At 37.8% G+C, this 18,852-nt stretch overlaps 1 protein-coding gene across 1 annotated transcript in view; it reads left to right on the top strand.

Moving 5' to 3' along the window:
• Nucleotides 1-18,852, top strand: part of IPO11 (importin 11) — a 333,438-nt gene that overhangs the window by 210,264 nt on the left and 104,322 nt on the right. The window contains exons 25-27 of the mRNA XM_042782395.1: nucleotides 980-1,075; nucleotides 2,277-2,390; nucleotides 7,915-8,036. Coding sequence (XP_042638329.1) covers nucleotides 980-1,075; nucleotides 2,277-2,390; nucleotides 7,915-8,036 — 332 coding nt within the window. The remainder of the gene's footprint in view (nucleotides 1-979; nucleotides 1,076-2,276; nucleotides 2,391-7,914; nucleotides 8,037-18,852) is intronic.

Below are 18,852 nucleotides of genomic sequence, written 5' to 3'. Positions count from 1 at the left end.
ACCCACCAGCCACTCCTCGGAGGGAAGATGGGGCAATCTACTTCTGCAGTGATACTGCCTCAGAAACCCAAGGAGGGGTCTCTATGAGTCAGGTCTGACTCGACGGCACATAACAACAACAACAACAACATAGTTATTACTCACTTGTCTTTTCACTGATGAAAGCCTTTTATTGCCTTTATGAGTGCAACATTTTTTAAAGGATATTGCTTTAAAACATAAAGGTAAGAATTACATTAACAACATGATCCCCCTCTTGCTTATTCGGATGCAGTGGGATTAAGTGCAGTTCTATATAAGATGTATAGTTGTGTCAGAATATTTATACATTCTATCAAACTTCTATTTTTTTTTAAAATGGATTAACTTGTGAAAATGTATTTACTGCTACATTAATCATCCTTGTGGCACCGAGGTTAAAGTGCTCAGCTGCTAACTGTAAGGTTGATGCTTGGAACCCACCTTGCTGCTATGTGGAAAAAAGATCTGGGTCTGCTTCCATAAAATTCCAAACTCAAACCTACTACTATCAGGTTGATTCTGACCAATAATGACCTTGTGGGACAGAGCAGAGCTGCTCTATCGAGTTTGTAAGGCTGTAAATCTTTATGGATGTGTGCTGCCCCATCTTTCTCCTCTGGAGCAGCTGGTGGATTTGAACCACAAACCAGTTAGCAGGTGTGTGCTTTACGCACCGCACCACCAGGGCTCCTTCCCATAGATTACAGCCTTGGAAACCCTATGGGGCTGTTCTTCTTTGTCCTGTAGTGTCACTATAAATCAGAATTGACTCAAGGGCATACAACAACAAACATCGCAATGCTAGACTGTTGTGTGCCATAATTTGCATAAGTCATATACTGTATTTTCAATTTAGGTGTATTACATTTAATTTAATACATTGTTTTGATTACATGCATTATGCCTGAAGCAATGGCTTACAGTATTGAGTATTACCAGTATGTCTTTCTGGTTTCAGGTTGTGGAAAATGCTCTGAAAGTGAACCCAGTGTTAGGTCCACAAATGTTTCAACCAATTCTACCCTGTGTTTTCAGGGGGATTATAGAAGGGGAGGTAAGATTTTTCTAATGCTTCTAAGGCTAATTCTGGACTCTGTGGTTCTAATATAACTGTTATAATAATAGTTCTAATTATTCTCCTTCATTAGGAAATTCTTTTTTCTTCATTGTTTGATATAAAAAAACAGAGTTTCTTTTTATCTGAATCATCTTGAAGCAAGTTAAATATATTTTCAGGGTAGTTAACACAACTTTGCCTTTTCCTCCTCCACACAGATTTCCTTCAACATTTCATCCCTTTCACTGATGTACATCTGTATTCACACAGTAAATGTTTTGGTTACCTAGTGCTACTCTGACAGGAATATACCACAAATGGGATGGCTTGAACAAACAGGAGTTTATTCTCTTATGGCTTGAAGGCTCTAAGTCTGAATTCAAAGTGCCGGTCTCTAGAGGCTGGGTGAACCTTGGGCTTCAGCTCTCCCTACTGTTCCTGGCCCACTGAGGCTAGAGGCTTTTCTTCACTCAGCTGCTGGCTGCTGGGGCTGACAAGTAAAAAGGCACAGTCCCGATGTTACCAAACCACACAGCAGGCCATTAATTCAAGTCCATTGAAAGTCCCCAAGTCGGCAGAGAATGGCAGGCTGCTGAACAACAACTTGGCTACAGGCAGGGTTCAAGCGTGCCATAAGCTAGAGACCATTCCCAAAGCTTATATACGGTAAGCAGACCACACCCCGAAAGCAGCTACTCAGCTGCTTGTGGTAGATCCCACCATGGAGCTGATTGCCAGTCTCATCATGGGGAATAACTACCACTAGCTGCCCACCCACTCAACCAGGCCCAACCAAGTTGACAGAGAGACTTAACTACCACAGTAATTCAAAGTAGAAGGAATAGTTGGTGACTTAATTCCAATTGGACAACTCAAACTCCTGGTTTTTTTGTAAATCTAGCTCTAAAATAGATTTATGTAACCATGTTAGGAGCATTTAAAGCAATATAAGTGTGCCATTGATTGCTTTCTCTGACACGCAGTCATACAGATGTATTTATATGTATATAGGAAGTTAGTTAAAACTCTCCTTCATTTATTAGAATGAATTTATTAGTATTTATTTATCATTTAGAATTAAGCTCATTCTAAAGAAAAGCAATATGAATAATATTATCTTATACCCCTGATGATTGTTGTTACTGCTTATATGTGTACCTTAAAAAAATTTTTCGTATGCTGTATTTTAATTGTACAGAGGTATCCTGTCGTGATGTCCACATATCTTGGAGTTATGGGACGAGTCCTGCTACAAAACACTAGTTTCTTTTCTTCACTTCTTAATGAGATGGCCCATAAATTTAATCAGGAGGTAAGAAATAATATGTTTAAATTTAAGGAGGTATTTATCCAAATACAAATAGGAAACAGTTTGATGAAATACTGAGACTTTATTTAAAAAGTCCTTGTGTATTATTTAAACTGTTACATTTTAAATATTTGATAACTTATGCTGTACTCATAATTTGAGAGAGAAGAAAGAAAGGAATCTGAGAATGGTAATAGCAACTTTCATATTTTGTTATTGCTCAAATTAGGTAATTTTATTTCACATAAGCATAGGATCGAATTTTGATTTGTATTTTTCATAAACATTCTGAAACAGGAATGCTTTACATAATCATGTATTTTCTTTGTTTCATTTTTTTACTCAATTCATTCTAAATGGCATGGATTGAGAGTTTCCATTATAATTGCTGTTGAAAATGACCTTTCTAGCAAAGGCTTATTAGAAAAATATTGTAGGGGAGACCAACCAACAGTGTGTAAGTTCTTGAGTTGGTTATTTGAAATTGTATATACTATAGTAAGAGCTCTGGTAGCATAGTGGCTAAAGCACTTGACTGCTAACCAGAAGGCTGGTGGTTCAAACCCACCAGCCACTCCTCGGAAGGAAGGTTGGGCAATCCTACTTCCGTAGTGATACTGCCTTGGAAACCCAAGGAGGGGTCACTATGAGTCGGGGCCGACTCGATGGCAAACAACAACAACAACAACAATAGTCAAATAAGATTTTGTGTTTTGAGGTCATTTGACTATAAGCTTTACATGATTTAGAAGATATAATGTAATTAACCTGTATCTCTAGAATGGAGCACATTTGTCAAATCATTTCACTTATGACAGAAACAAATACAGCTATCTGTACTTCAAGGACAAAGAACACAAATTTTGAACGTATATAGTTTTTCTTCTTATTGTTGTTGTTAGGTGTTGCCAAGTTGGCTCTGACTCATAGCGACCCCATGTATAACAGAATGAAACGCTGTCCTGTCATGTGCTATCCTCACAATCCTTTTTATACTTAAGCCCATCATTGTAGCTGCTGTGTCAATCTGTCTTCTTGAGGGTCTTCTCCTTTTACGCTGACCCTCCACTTTACTAAGTATAATATCCGTCTCCAGGGAATGGTCCCTTCTGACAACATGACCAAAGTAGGTAAGAGGAAGTGTAGCCATTCTCCCTTCCAAGGAGCATTCTGGCTGTACTTCTTCCAGGACAGATTTGTTTGTTCTTGTGACCAATGTTATGTGCCAGGAAGTCAGACCTGACTTATAGTGACCCCTCCTTGGGTTTCTGAGGCAGTGTCGCTACGGAAGTAGATTGCCTAACCTTCCTTCTGAGGAGTGACTGGTGGGTTTGAACCACCAGCCTTCTCTTTAGCAGTCAAGTGCCTTAAGCACTATGCTACCAGAGGTAATCCATGGTATTTTCAGTATTCTTCGCCACACCACAATTCAAAGGCATTGGCTTTTCTGGGGTCTTATTTGTTGTCCAGCTTTCACATGCATAAGAGACGATTGAAAATACCATGGCTTGGGTTATGCACACCTTAGTGTTCAACTAAGGTGCCTTTACTTCTTAACACTTTAAAGAAGTCTTTTGCAACAGATTTGCTCAATGCAATATGATGTCTGATTTCTTGACTGTTGCTTCCATGGACATTAGACCTGATAAGTTGTGGAATGACATTGAGAACATTCTACATGAAGAAAACAAAAGTCATTAGGAGGACCAAAGAAAGGAAACACCAAAATGGATGTCAGAAGAGACTCTGAAACTTACTCTTGAAAGTAGAGTAGCTAAAGAGAATGCAAGAAATGATGAAGTGAAAGAGCTAAACAGAAGAGTTAAAGCACGATTTGAAAAGACACAAAGGGAAGTATTCTAATGAAATGTACAATGACCTGGAGTTAGAAAAGCAAAAGGGAAGAACACAGCCAGCATTTCTCAAGATGAAAGAACTGAATTAAAAATTAAAGCCTCAGTTTGCAATATTGAAGGATTCTGTGGGCAAAATACTGAATGATGATGGAACCATCCAAAGAAGGTGGAAGGAATACACAGTCACTCAACCAAAAAAAATTGGTCAGTATTTGTGCATTCCAGAAGGTAGCATGTGATCAAGAACCAATGACATTGAGAAAAATGTCCAAAGTGCACTGGAGGAGTTGGTGAAAAATAAGGCTCCAGGAATTGAAGGAAAACCCATTAAGATGTTTGAAGAAAGGGATGCAGTATGGGGATGCTTACTCATTTATGCCAAGAAATTTTGGAACATAGCTACCTGCCCATCTGACTGGAAGAGATCTGTATTTGTGCTTATTCCAAAGAAAGCTCATCCAATAGAATGTGGAAATTATTGCATAATACCATTAATATCACATGCAAGTAAAATTTTTCAGAAGATAATTCAAAAGTTGTTGCAGCATTATTTTGACAGGGAACTGTGAGGAATTCAAGCTGGATTCAGAAGAGAGTGTTCAATGTGGGATATCATCACTAATGTCAGTTGGATCTTGGCTGATAGCAAAGAATATCAGATAGATGTTTACCTGTGTTTTATTGACTATGAAAAGGAATTGGACTATGTGTATCATTCTAAATTATGGTAACATTGCAAAGATTGGGAATTCCAGAACACTTCATTGTACTCATGAGGAACCTGCACATAGACCAAGATACAGACTTTCTGACAGAGCAAAGGGATCTTGCATGGTTTACAGTCAAGAAGAGTGGGTCAGGGTTGTATCCTTTCACCATACTTAATGTGATAGTTGGAGCTGTGTGTCAACTTGGCTGGACCCCAGTTCTGTGTGGTTGTTCCCATGATGGGATCAGATGATTGTGTTCTGAGTGGCCAGTCTGCCCAAGGGGAGTTTCCCTAGGGGTGTGGCCTGCTTCCAGGATATCCAGGGACATCCTGGGAAGAGAGACATTCTTCTGTGGATTGGGACTCTGGGGTGCTGCCTACAACCTTCCAGGAGATCTTGGATTTGTTTTTCTTTAGAGTCAACAGCCAGTGTACTGCTTGCCAGCCTTGAGTTTCTCAGCCCCCTGCAGTAGCGGAAGCTAAGGCTGCCTCCAGCCCAACGTTTCCTCCAGGGACTTTGGACTTGCCGGCTTCCATACGATTGTGAGCCATTTTCCTAAGATAAATTTCTCTCTGTCTCTCTCTCTCTCTATATATATAAGCTTTGCTGGTTCTTGTTTCTCTAGAGAACCCAGTCTAACACACTTACTGAATGTGTATGTTGAGAAAATAATCTGAGAAGTTAGATTATATCAAGTAAAACATGGAATCTGGATTGGAGGAAGATGCATTAATAACTTGCGATATGCAAGTGACGCAGCCTTGCTTTCTGAATGTGAAGATGACTTGAAGTGTACTTATTGATGAAGATCCAAGACTACCGTCTTCAGTATAGATTATACTACAATGTAAAGAAAACAAAAATCCTCACAACTGGTTCAGTAATCAACATCATGATAAATGGAGAAAAGTTTAAAGTTGTCAGGGGTTGATCTACAATCAACACCCATGGAAATAGCAATCAAGAAATCAAACATAATATTGCACTGCGTAGATCTTCTGCAAGGGGCTTCTTTAAAGTCTTAAGGGGCAAAGATGTCACTTTGAAGACTTAAGTGCACCCAATCTGAACCTTAATATTTAATCGCTCCATATGTATGTAAAAGCTAGATAATAAATAAGGAAGACTGAAGGAGAATCCATGCCTTTAACTTGTGTTGGTGAAGAATTCTGAAAATATCGTAGACTGTCACAAGAACAAACAGATCTTTCCTGGAAGAAGTGTAGCTGGAATGCTCTTTAGAAGTGAGAATGGCCAGACTTCATCTCACTTACTTTGGTCATGTTGTCAGAAAGGACCAGTCCCTGCAGAAGGATATCATGCTTGGTAAAGTAGAGGGGTCAGCAAAAAAAGGGGAAGACCCTTAGTGAGATGTTTTGACACAGTGGCTACAGTGATGGGCTGACGAATAGTAGGGATTGTGATGACAAGACTGGACATTTTTTTCCTTGTGTTGTACATAGGGTCACTATGAGTTGAAGCTGACTCGATGGCACCTAACAACAAGAGCAGTTAACAACCTTTTGGTTCGCAGCCTAGTGCTTAAACACTGAGTGACCAAGTCTCCTTGATTGAAGACAAAAAACCAAAAACCAGTTCTTTTGCCATCAAGTCAATTCTAATTCATGGTGACTGTAAAGGACACAGTAGTACTGCCCCATATGATTTCCAAAACTGTACAATTACAGAAACTGGCAGCCATATTTTTTCCTGCAGAGTAGCCCGTGGATTCATAGCATATACTTTCAGTTAGCAGTCAAGTGCTTTAACCGCTGTAGCACACCATGGTATAAATCGAGAGCTGCTAAACTGTTTGGTTTTTGGTGCTTCATGCCTCCAGAGTGTTTCCATGGGCCAAAGACATCTAACAGTTGCATTTATTAAGTAGTTAGGGCCAAACAACTTTATTTGTATTTATATCCTAGTAATTTAGTGACCATGGAAAAAATAATACACAGATATCTAAAAAAGAGTAACTTTCTAAGTTTATTCTTAAATAACCACAGTTTCTTACTGTTCATAGCATATATGTCTGTGTTGGGCACTACCCATATTTTCAAATCTTGGAATCTGTACAGTTCTACTCATTTTCTGTTCTACCTTGACTCTTAGGCAGTAGTTTGTAAAAAAGATGAATCATTAGAAGAAATGTAATGTTGAAACTTGGAACTGCTATGATCTGGTGGTTCTTCCAGTGTCTGATATGTGTTACTGTTCTCGCAAAATTTAAAATATTCTGTGAGTTTGTTGTGGCATCTTAGAGCACAGTTTGAGAAATTCAGGTATAAATAATCATTTCCAATTCTTAAGTGTTTGCTTGGCTTTTCATTGTAAGTAATGTGCTGAGACATTTCTTTGGAAAGATGTAGAATTACTAAAATAGAAAAGAATGAGAAGTTAAAGTTGATTTTATGTTATCAATATCCATCCAGTACTGATTTTTATATTAAATGGCACATGTAAATGTCTAAGAAGTGATGCATTTCTTTTCCTTTGAAATTCAGGAGGTTGAGGTTGCAAGCTGTTTTCCCTCTGAGAGTAACAACAAATCTGTCTAGTAAATTATAGAATATTGAACCATAATTTTCCAACTGAATAAACTATAACCAAAGTATAAGTTGACAGTTTTGAAAAATGCATGTACTATTTAAGTGTAATAGTAAGAGTATATTAAATTGATGATTTATTAAATATAGTTACTAAAATCACTCATTGATTACATACTGGTTTTGAACAAATCTCTGTAGCTCTGAGGATTAATTGGCTGTGAAACGAGTTAGGCGTTACTTACATTATCTCTTTCCAGTGAAGGCCTGCTTCACATTTAGGCATTCAAATTCTGTAGTTTGCTGGAATTGAACTTTAACCATGCCTTGTGATGTTTTAGCCTTTAACGGTATTTATCTGCAGGTAAATGGCCTTTCAAATATTCTGAGATGTCTTCTCTTTTTTTTGTTTTAGATGGACCAGCTTTTGGGAAATATGATTGAAATGTGGGTTGATCGCATGGACAACATTACCCAGCCTGAAAGAAGAAAACTTTCAGCTTTGGCTTTGCTTTCTCTTCTTCCATCTGATAACAGGTGAGGAAATGTTTTCTTAAAATCTGTTTCTTTCAAACATTGTTAACACTATTTATGGTGTTTAGTATTGCTGTGTGTTGCTAGGCACTGTTGCTTTTATGTTTCTATATACTAATTTTGTTAGTAGATAATGATGTGGCAAATGTTGATCTAGATCTAGAAAGATGTAAATAGGACATTTACTCTTGAGTAATGGGGGCTGCAGTTTCATTTGGTCATATTAATTTCACCCATTTATTTCATCCTTGTGTCAATTTCTATTTTTTCATAATAACCAGATTTTATTAGACTTATTTTATGTCTGTGTAGTGATTCAAAAGTATCTTTATTTTGTTATCTTTTTATTTTGAATTATCTCTTAAAGAAATTTGCAAGTTTTTATTTTTCTCCTTAGAGAAATGAAGTCCTTTTATTATACTTTATGTCCTTTGTTAAAATTCTCATATCGATTTCAAAACAAACGCAAAATGCTTTGATTTGGACATTTAAAGAAGACTCTGTTCTTTGTTTTTATTTCCTGTCTTTGTTGAGTTTGGCCTTATGCATCTTTTTTTTTTTTTTCCCCATAATCAGTGAGAAGAACAACAATAACATATTAGATCTTTATGTCTCAGGGATGTTGTCGGGAATATAGGCATCTTAGTGATAAATTAATGGCATAAGTCCACTCAGTTTTAGAAAGCCTTATTTTTCTTTATGCATAATTTACTTCTAGTAAGATAAGTTGGATTAAGAACATAGAATATTGTTTTATACTGTCCCTATAACAATAAAAAATAGTCAATCACTTACATACCCCATATACATTGCTAGATGCTTTACAATTATATCTCATTTAATCCTTAAAACAGACCCATGAGCAATAGGTATGACCATTTCTTTTTTACATAGCAAACAAATGCCTTAAAATGTTAAGTAATTTGCCTAGGGTTAGAGATCTAGCATGTAGCACAGGCCAAATTTAAACCTGGATACCTTGATATCTGGGCTGGCTCTTTTCACTAGCAGGTGTGACACTGATTCCCAGGTGGATGTGTATAAGACCAGTGTATTTCCTCACTGAAATTTAATGACATATTATTTGTTTCTGGAAACCAGCTTTAAGTTATCTACATTTTATCTTACTGCTGATTTCTTTCTCTTAGTGATGAAAGAGTAGTTTGAGAATTATTCAGCATTTTTGAAGTGTTAATGGTCCCAGTCTTTCGTAGTAGTCCATTTGTTGAATAAATTAACAGAAAAAATAAGATTAATAAAGCATGATAGAATTGTCTGTAATCCTATTTAATTAACATAATAAAGAACCCAAATAGGATTATGGCCAAAGGCACAGGTTAGGATTTATAACACATTTTTGGGAGAGAATACTATTCAATCCATACCAATGCTTAATTGTATCAGAAGCTTAGTGTTTTATATATATTTTTTATGAGAATGTTCTTTGCATCAGTACTTCATTTTATTTAAGTGTGATAGTTCAAAAATAATTTTGATATATAACCTGTGTAAACTCAATAGTTGGCTTCTATAAGGAAAATTAATACGTGGACTGGGGCTTATGGCAACCTCTTTAAATTGAGAGAGAGAACTTTATTATGACCAGAAAATTCTCTTTTTTTTAAAAAAAAAATTTTTTTATTGTGATTTGGGTGAAAGTTTACAGAACAAGTTCATTTTTCTAGTTCATACACATTTTGTTTCATGACATTGACTGCAGTGCCCCACAGTGTAACAGCTCTCTTCCCCACTTCCTCACTGTAGTTACCTCTTCTCTGTGTCATTCTTTCCTGTGCATTTCTGCCCCATCCCCAGCTGTCTTCCTGTGCAAACACTGCCCTTCTATTCCCCCATGATTCATTGCTCTAAAGAGTATATCCACCAGATGTAAATGTCCACCCTATATGCATATCTGTTGTTTGACTGGAAGCCACAGAAGTAAACTCAGTTCCAGGGGTCTCACCACCTCTATCAGACCAATAGACTTGGGCTTTTTTTATGATTTTGAGTTTTGTTCCACATTGTTCTCTCATTCTATTCAGGATCTTCTGCGCTGATCCCTTTCCAAGTGATTAACAGTGGTAGCCAGGCACCATCTAGTGCTTCTGGTCTCATGGTAAGACCAGAAAATTCTCTTAAACATTATAATTTCACACATTAAAGTTGTGAGTTGATAGCTTTGTGATGGGGAGAGCAGATTTTTGTTTTTGAAATGAAGTGTTGAAAAATCTGATAGGCATTAGTGAAATCCTGTCTTTTTAAGGGTACCGAGAAAGTTCTGAAGAATGTGGTAAAGGAATTTTAAAGAATAATGGTTAAACTTCATAATGTCCATAATAGACTAGTGATTAAAGAAACATTGATCGAAACCGAAATTGTAACAATCTGAAAACAAAGAAACTTTTCTTCTTTATCCCCAAGGATTGCTTCCTGGTTAATTTTCCCTGTAATAATAATTTCCTGGTCCTGCATTTTTTTTTTTTTTCAGATTTTGCCCTAGTATGCATGCCTAGTGAATAATGTTAATGACTTTTGAGTCAGATTTCTTTTATTACTGTACCTGATATTCAAATGCAGAAATAAATCTATTGCTTTAAGGCAAGATTTCTCAACCTCGGCACTAGTGACATTTTGGGTCAGATGATTATTTATTGGGGGTGAGTGCTATTCTAAGCATTGTTGGATATTTTATAGCATTCTTGGTTTCTACCCAGTAGTAGATGCCAGTAGCATATCTTTCCCTCCTTCTGAAAGATATCTTCAGACATTGCTATCAGACATTACCTTTCTGACAGAATTGCACCCAGTTGAGAAGCTGCTGTGAAGAAAGATCATTTGGAAAATTATTAAGCTTTCTTTTATTCTAATGCACTACTCTTGATTCAGAAACTTAGTGAAGGCTATGTTGTTGTTGTTATGTGCCGTCGAGTGGGACCGACTCATAGCGGCCCTCCTTGGGTTTCCGAGGCATTATCACTACTGAAGTAGATTGCCCCATCTTCCTTCTGAGGAGTGGCTGGTGGGTTTGAACCACCAGCCCTCTGGTTAGCAGTCAAGTGCCTTAGGCACTATGCTACCAGAGCTCCTAGTGTGCCCATATGTTATAAGAATTTTTCTTTACTAATTGCTCCGCTTGCCTCATTTCTGACTTATCTCTCTTGTCATTTTTTTCCACCAGTATATTCTGTGGTTTCTGAAAACAGTGTCTATATTACAGGCATTAGGAACATGTCCCAAGATTCTTGAGACTTCAGTGTTTGTGAAACAGATGCTAAGTTCAGATTTTATCCACATTCTTTCCTAGTATGACAGAAATCCAGAAAATAGGAAAATGAAGAGAGAAATCTAAACATCTTTAGTGTTAACTTTGCTATTCATTCAGCGTTAACTTTGCTATTCATTCAGTGTTACCATTCATTAACCAGGTTGAACGATTTTGATATTACAGTGTGAGATTCATTTTAGTTTGCCAAAATTTTAGCCTTGTAAGACTGTATATATTTCTTCAGACTACTTCAACAGAATCTATCAGGATCAAAATGAGGGATATGGTGTTGGTGTGGATGTGATACTATGTGAGGCTCTTAGTCAGATTTGAATGATAAAAATAAGTTCTTGCATCTGAAATGTAAATTTTTACTGAGAACGTAAACTGAAAGAAATAACCAAATTCAGAATGCAGAAAGTTAGGTATAGAAAAATCTAGCCGTGGGTCATTGATATCTTTGATCTAGTTGTTGTTGTTTTGTGCCGTCGAGTCGGACCCACCTCACAGCGACCCCTCCTTGGGTTTCTGAGGTGGTATCACTACAGAAGTACATTGCCCAACCTTCCTTCCGAGGAGTGACTGGTGGGTTTGAACCGCCAGCCTTTTGGTTAGCAGTCAAGTGCCTTAGGCATTACGCTACCAGAGTTCCATTTGATCTAGTAGTTACACATCTTCATAAGTAGTCCAGTGTTAGGAACAACTAAGGGAGATGAACTTGTCTGTCAGTTTGTAGGCTTGTGATGGTTTGCTGTGAGGCTGGAGGCTATGTCACAAGTGTTGCAAAATGCCAGCAAGATTACCTATGGTGGACAAGTTTCAGGGGAGCTTCCAGACTAAGACTCAGAAGACGGATAAGGGCATTCATTTCTCAAAGAATTGGCCAGTGAAAACCTTATGAATAGCAGTGAAACACTGTCTAATATATTACTGAAAACTTTATGCGTAGCCCTGAAACATTGTCCAATATAGTGCCAGAAGATGAGCCCATCAGGTTGGAAGGCACTCAGAATACGACTAGGGAAGAGCTGTCTCTCTTAGTAGAGCCAAATGTAATGATACAGATGGAGTAAAGCTTTGGGGACCTCCATTAGCTGATGTGGCACAACTCAAAATGAGAAACAGCTGCAAATGTCCATTAATGATTGGAACATGGAAGGTACGAAGTATGAATCTAGGAAAACTGGAAGTTGTCAAAAATGAAATGGAAAGCATAAAGATTTAGATCCTGGGCATTAGTGAGCTGAAATAGATTGGTTTTGGCCATTTTGAATCAGACAACCATATGATCTACTGTGCTGGGAATGACAAATTCAAGAGGATTGGTGTGGCGTTCATCATCACAAAGAATGTTTCAAGATCTATCTTGAAGTATAAGCTGTCAGTGATAAGATAATATCCATACACCTCTATGGAAGACCAGTTAATACACTATTATTAAATCTATACACCAACCACAAAAGCCAAAGATGAGGAAATTGAAGGTTTCTACCAGATTCTACAGTCTGAAATTGACTGAACATGCAGTCAAGATGTGTTAATTATCACTGGTGATTGGAATACAAAAGGTGGAAACAAAGAAGAGTCACTGGGAGTTGGAATAAATGGCCTTGGTGATAGAAATAACACTGGAGATTGCATGACATGATTTTGCAAGACCAAAGACTTATTCACTGCAGATACCTTTTTTCAACACCATAAACGACGGCTATACATATGGACTTTGCCAGATGGAGTACACAGGAATCAGATCTGTGGCAAGAGGCAATGGAGAAGTTCAGTATCTTTGGCCAAAGCAAGGCCAGGAGCTGATTGTGGAAAAGACCATCAACTGCTCATATGCAAGTTCAACTTCAAGTTAGAGACAGTTAAAGGAAGTCCGTGAGAACCAAAATATGATCTTGAATATATCACTCCTTGTCGTGGTTTTGTTTGTTTGTCAACTTGGCTAGGCCTGGTTGAGTGCCTGGGCAGCTGGATGTAGTATTCCCCATGATGAGACTGGTAATCATCTTCATGGTGGAATCTACTGGGAGCAGCCTTTGTGTATGTAGTCTGCTTCCTATATGTAAGGAGAAGCTTTGAGAATGCTCTCTAGCCTGTGGCACATTTGGACCCTGTGTATAGCTGTGTCGTTGCTCAGCAACCTGCTATGCTCTGCCAACCTTGGGACTTACAATGGACTTAAGTTAATGGCCTGCTGTGTGGTTTAGTAACATCGAGACTGTGCCTTTTTACTTGTCAACCTTGGGGCTTCTCAGCCTCAGCAGCCAGCAGCTGTCTGAGTGAAGAAATGCCTCTAGCTCCAGTGGGCTGGGCGTAGGAGGCAGAGTTGGACCCCAAGGTTGAGGGGCTTTCACCCAGTCCTTAGAGCCTGGCACTTTGAACTTGGACTTAAAGTCTTCAAATTGTAAGAATAAACTCCTGTTAGTTAAGGCCATCCTATTTGTGGTATATTCTTGTCAGAGTGGCACTAGTAACGAGAATACTCCTGAATTTAGAGACCATCTAGATTTGATGCATTGAACACCAATGACCAGAAGAATTGTGGGATGACATCAAGAATATCATCATGAAGAAAGCAAGAAGTCACTAAAAAGATGAGAAAAGAAGACCAAAATGAATGACAGAAGAGACTCTGAAACTTGCCCTTGAGCAGTTGTTGTTGTTGTTGGTATGTGCTGTCAAGTCAGATCCAACTCATAGCGACCCCTCCTTGGGTTTCCGAGGCAGTATCACTACAGAAGTAGATTGCCCCATCTTCCTTCTGAGGAGTGGCTGGTGGGTTTGAACCGCCAGCCTCCTGGTTAGCAGTCAAGTGCTTTAGGCACTATGCTACCAGAGCTCCTAAGAATATGGTGCTTTCTAGAATATGCTGTGAATTGGAGACGACTAACAACAACACAGTAATGTTGACAATGTTTAAGAATAACAACAACTTGTAATCTTCTATTTGATGATGTTTTGTGGTGTTCTGTATTATCAACAACTTAAAAATACATAATTTTATAACTCTTCTGTACATTCTTATTATATCTTTGTTGTCATCTGAGCATAGAAGATTTTTCGGTTGTGCTATGCAACTTTGAGGGGTTTTATTCTTTACTAATATTTAGCTAGAGTTGTTTTCACATTCCAAGTGTTCTAAATTTGAATTGTCCTCCTTTTTTGAGGATCTATATTATTTATACACAAGGAGCTTTGTGGTGCAGTGGTTAAAGCACTCTGCTGCTAACCAAAAAAGGTCAGCAGTTCAAACCCGCTGAGCCAGCACTCCGTGGGAGAAAGATGTGACTGGCTGCTCCAGTAAAGATTTAAAGCCTTTTAAACCATATGGGGTAGATCTCCTCTGTCCTGTTGGGTCATTATGAGTCAGAATTGACTCAACAGTAGTGGAGGTTTATTATTTATTCACATATAAAGAGTAATAATTTCCTCAGATAATATTTATGTGAAAATTAAATCCAGCTTACTGTTTACATGTACCTTTTTTAATGTTTTTCAAAGGGTTTTCCTGAAAGAACAAATGAATGAAGCAGAAATGACAGATAAAAAGGTTAATTATAACAGTGTATTGTTTGCTTTGTAACATTTATAGATATATCTAAAATAATACTATAAATAGAAAAGTGAATAGAGCTATATAGAAAGAACATTGCTGTATCTCACTTGAATGAAGTTGGTGTAAATCTGAAGCTGATGCTGATATATAAAGATGTATATGGTAAATCCTAGCACAAGCACTAGGGAAATAATAAAAAAATTTTCAGTGAAAACATCATTAAAGAAGTAATTCAGAGAAAGTAATAAAGGAGGAATAGAGGAACAAAAAAAAACACTGGAAAGATACAGAAAACAAGAAGTAAAGTAGTGGATTTAGATCCACCTATAGGGTCCGACTCTACGGCAGTGAGAGTGAGTATATCAATAATAAGGAGCGCTGGAGGTGTAGTGGGACCTCTGGTGGCCTAGTGCTTGACTGCTAACCAGAAGGGTGGCAGTTCAAACCCACCAGCCACGCCTCGGAAGGAAAATTGGGCAATCTACTTCTGTAGTGATACTGCCTTGGAAACCAAGGAAGGGTCACTGACAGTTGGATCTGACTCAATGGCAGTGAGTTTGGTTTTGGTTTTGGAGGTGTAGTGGTTGGGGCATTTGGCTGCTAACCAAAAGGTCGATGGTTTGAACCCACCTGCTGTTCCATGGAAGAAAGGTGAGCAGCCTGCTTCTATAAAGAAACCATCCTTGGAAACCGAATGGGGGTCACTGTGTATCAAAATCGACTGCATGGCAGTGAGATTGGAGTTAGGTTTGGTATCAGTAATAACATTAAATGTGAATGAATTCAATAATCCAGTAAAAAGACAGAGATTATTAGACTGGAGTTTTTTTTTTAAAAAAAGCAAACAAACAAAAAACAAAACATCAAGACCTATTCATATGTAACTCTGCAGGTTCAAAGATACAAATAAATTGAAACTAAAAGAATAGAAAAAGATGAATCATACAAGTAGCAACCACAAAAGAAAATTGGAGTAGCTTGCTTTTTTTTTTTTAATTTTAATTGTGATTTGAGTGAAAGTTTACAGAACAAATTCATTATTCGTACAGCAGTTCATCTACATTTAGTTTTCATGATATTGACTGAAATCCCCACAATATAACAGCTCTCTTCCCATTTCCTCCCTGTAGTTACCTCTTTTTTTTCCCTGTCAAATAATATAAATATACATTTATTTATTTACTGTGCTTTGGGTGCAGATTTACAGAGCAGAATTTATTTTACATTCAACTTTCGTGTACATTTGCTTTCACTCCCCAGTGACCATCCCCAGCCCTAACTCACTCTCCTCCTCTCCCTTCCCAGTAACCCCCACCATGCCCCTCTTAGTTATGCACTCCTGTCTGTCCAGCTTTTCCTCTGTGTGATAGAGTAGCTTTATTGAGCTACTGAGGTTCTCTTGTGGTTCCATCTTTTGTGTCATACTTCTACATTTAAATCGTTTTTGCCTCCTATCCTTTACAATATTTCTAGGAGTAATATTTTTTTTAGAAAATAGGTTCTGATGGCCAGTTTCTGATTGTTTTTTAGTTACCCCTGTACTCTTTGGCATTTGACTGCTAACCAGAAGGCTGGCGGTTCAAACCCACCAGCCACTCCTCAGAAGGAAGATTGGGCAATCTACTCGAAACCCAAAGAGGGGAGGGGTCGCTGTGAGTCAGATCCTACTCGAGGGCAGTGAGCTTGGTGGTTTTTGGTACTCTTTAGAAAGGAACTCTGGTGGCATAGGGGGTATAGCATTTGGCTGCTAACCAGAAGGTTGGGGGTACAAACCGCAACAGCTACTCCTCAGGAGGAAAATGAGGCAATCTACTTCTGTAAAGATTTACAGCCTTGGAAACCCATTGAGGGTTGCTATGAGTCGAAATAGACTTGATAGCAGTAGGTTTTTTTTTTGGTTCTCATTAGAAGGAGTTCTGGTATCATTCAACTGCTAACCAAAATGCCTCCTGCCAGCTGCCCTACGGGAGAAAGATGAGGTAGTGTGCTTCTGTAAAGATTTACAGTCTTGGAAACTACATTGACTCAATGGCCATGGGTTTTGGGTATTCTTTGGACTCTCTTTAGCTTGTCATCTTATAATATAATGAAAGAAAAATTCATGATAAGAACCTGACTAATGACAATGCTAATGAAGTATTTTTCCCCTTACTTATTTCATGATACAGATAAAGGCATGAGATCCTGACAGTTTTTCTTTCATTACAGGGTGCATTCATATTCACTTCTGGTTTACAAATGCATTTATGTTTTCTCATCTGCTGTATGAGGTTCTAATTTTATTTTTTTTTTAATCTCTGATCTTATTACCCTGTAGCTTTCCCATTTTTATTTTGATTCTAATGGACCGCTTCTCTGACTTTTTTCTTAATCGCCTAAACTGGTTTGATTCACATGAAAATCTGTTGGACATACTTCATTTCAAACTGTATATTATTGAGAATATTAAACAAAATGGGCTTGATTTAGCTCTTGTTCCATCTTTACTTCTAATTCATGCCATTTTTATGTCTTTTTCTTTTTTCTTAGTTTCTTTATCCATAATACAGCAATTTGTTGGTGTTATGTGCCATCGAGTCGGAACCGACCCATAGAGACCCCTCCTTGTGTTTCCGAGGCAGTATCACTATGGAAGTAGATTGCCCAGCCTTCCTTCTGAGGAGTGGCTGGTGGGTTTGAACTGCCAGCCTTCTGATTAGCCTTGGGCACTATGTTTCCAGAGCTCCTAAACAAAAGATGGTTGTGAAGAATATAAATGATTTTGATAAAGATCTGCTATCTTATATGTATGTGCTTCTTGAGTTTTTATAGTTTTAGAAAATTAGTTCTGGGTGCTATAGCAATTATTTAATATAGAAATAATTCTTATTATAACCTAAACTAATTGTTGTCTGGATATTAAACAAAGTGCTTTAACATCAAAAGGAAAGGAAGTTATAGTATATACAGTTACATTGTTGTTGGCTGCCATCATCCATATCACAGGGTAGAACTGCCCTATCAGGTTTTCTGAGGGTTGCTGTGAGTAGGAATCAGCTTGATGGCAATGGGCAACAGCAGCAACCTTTACACAAGCACATTGTCAGGTCTCTCCTATAGAACCGCCAGTCTTTATGTTAACAGCTGATCACTTTACTGTTTCACTGCCTGGGCTCCTTAATTATAGCTTTACTGATATTTTAAATGTAATGTCATGGTATTAGTAACAGTAATAATAGTCAGGATTAGAATGTAGCCTAAGAAATCTGCTCTTTGGAAAAATAATGACTAAACAATATATAATTGTTATCTATCTAGTCAACTCTTGGATCTTTACCTTAAAAATAATACATTATACATAGATACATATTCATTCTAAAGGATTCAGATAGTTTAGACATACAGGGCAAAAAGTCATTAAAGGGCATCTCCCTAACTTTCACTCTCCCCAACTTTTCTTGTCAGTAATTTAGTATGTAACTTCATATCGTTTTACAACCAGAGGCATTTGGAGTATATTAAAATGCTAATTTGTAATACTCAATATTTTTCTGTATTTAAAAATTCTTTGAAAAACTAATAAAGAGCATAGAGATTAATGAAACAGCATTTATATTTACCTTACTTGATTTCTTGATATGTTTGCTACTTTTTTTTTTTTTTTTTTTAGGAATAAATAATTACAGATAAAATTGAAGTCTCTGGGCATTTGACTGCTAACCAGAAAGCTGGTGGTTCAAACCCACCAGCCACTCCTTGGAAGAAAGGTTGGGTAATCTACTTCCGTAGTGATGTAGTTGTTGTTGTTAAGTGCCGTCAAGTCGTTTCCGACTCATAGCGACCCCATGCACAGCAGAACGAAACACGGCCCGATCCCGCGCGAGCCCCACAATCCCTGCCATACTTGAGCCCATCATCACAGACACTGTATCAATCCATCTCCTTGAAGGCCTCCCCCTCTTTCATCGACCCTCCACCCTACCAAGCATGACATCCTTCTCCAGGGAATGGTC

Source organism: Orycteropus afer, unplaced genomic scaffold (assembly GCF_000298275.1).
Source record: "Orycteropus afer afer isolate SDZICR_OR568_19922 unplaced genomic scaffold, OryAfe1.0 scaffold00298, whole genome shotgun sequence".
In the NCBI taxonomy this organism is placed as follows: domain Eukaryota; kingdom Metazoa; phylum Chordata; class Mammalia; order Tubulidentata; family Orycteropodidae; genus Orycteropus; species Orycteropus afer.
This window is presented reverse-complemented; position numbering and strand designations above follow the sequence as displayed.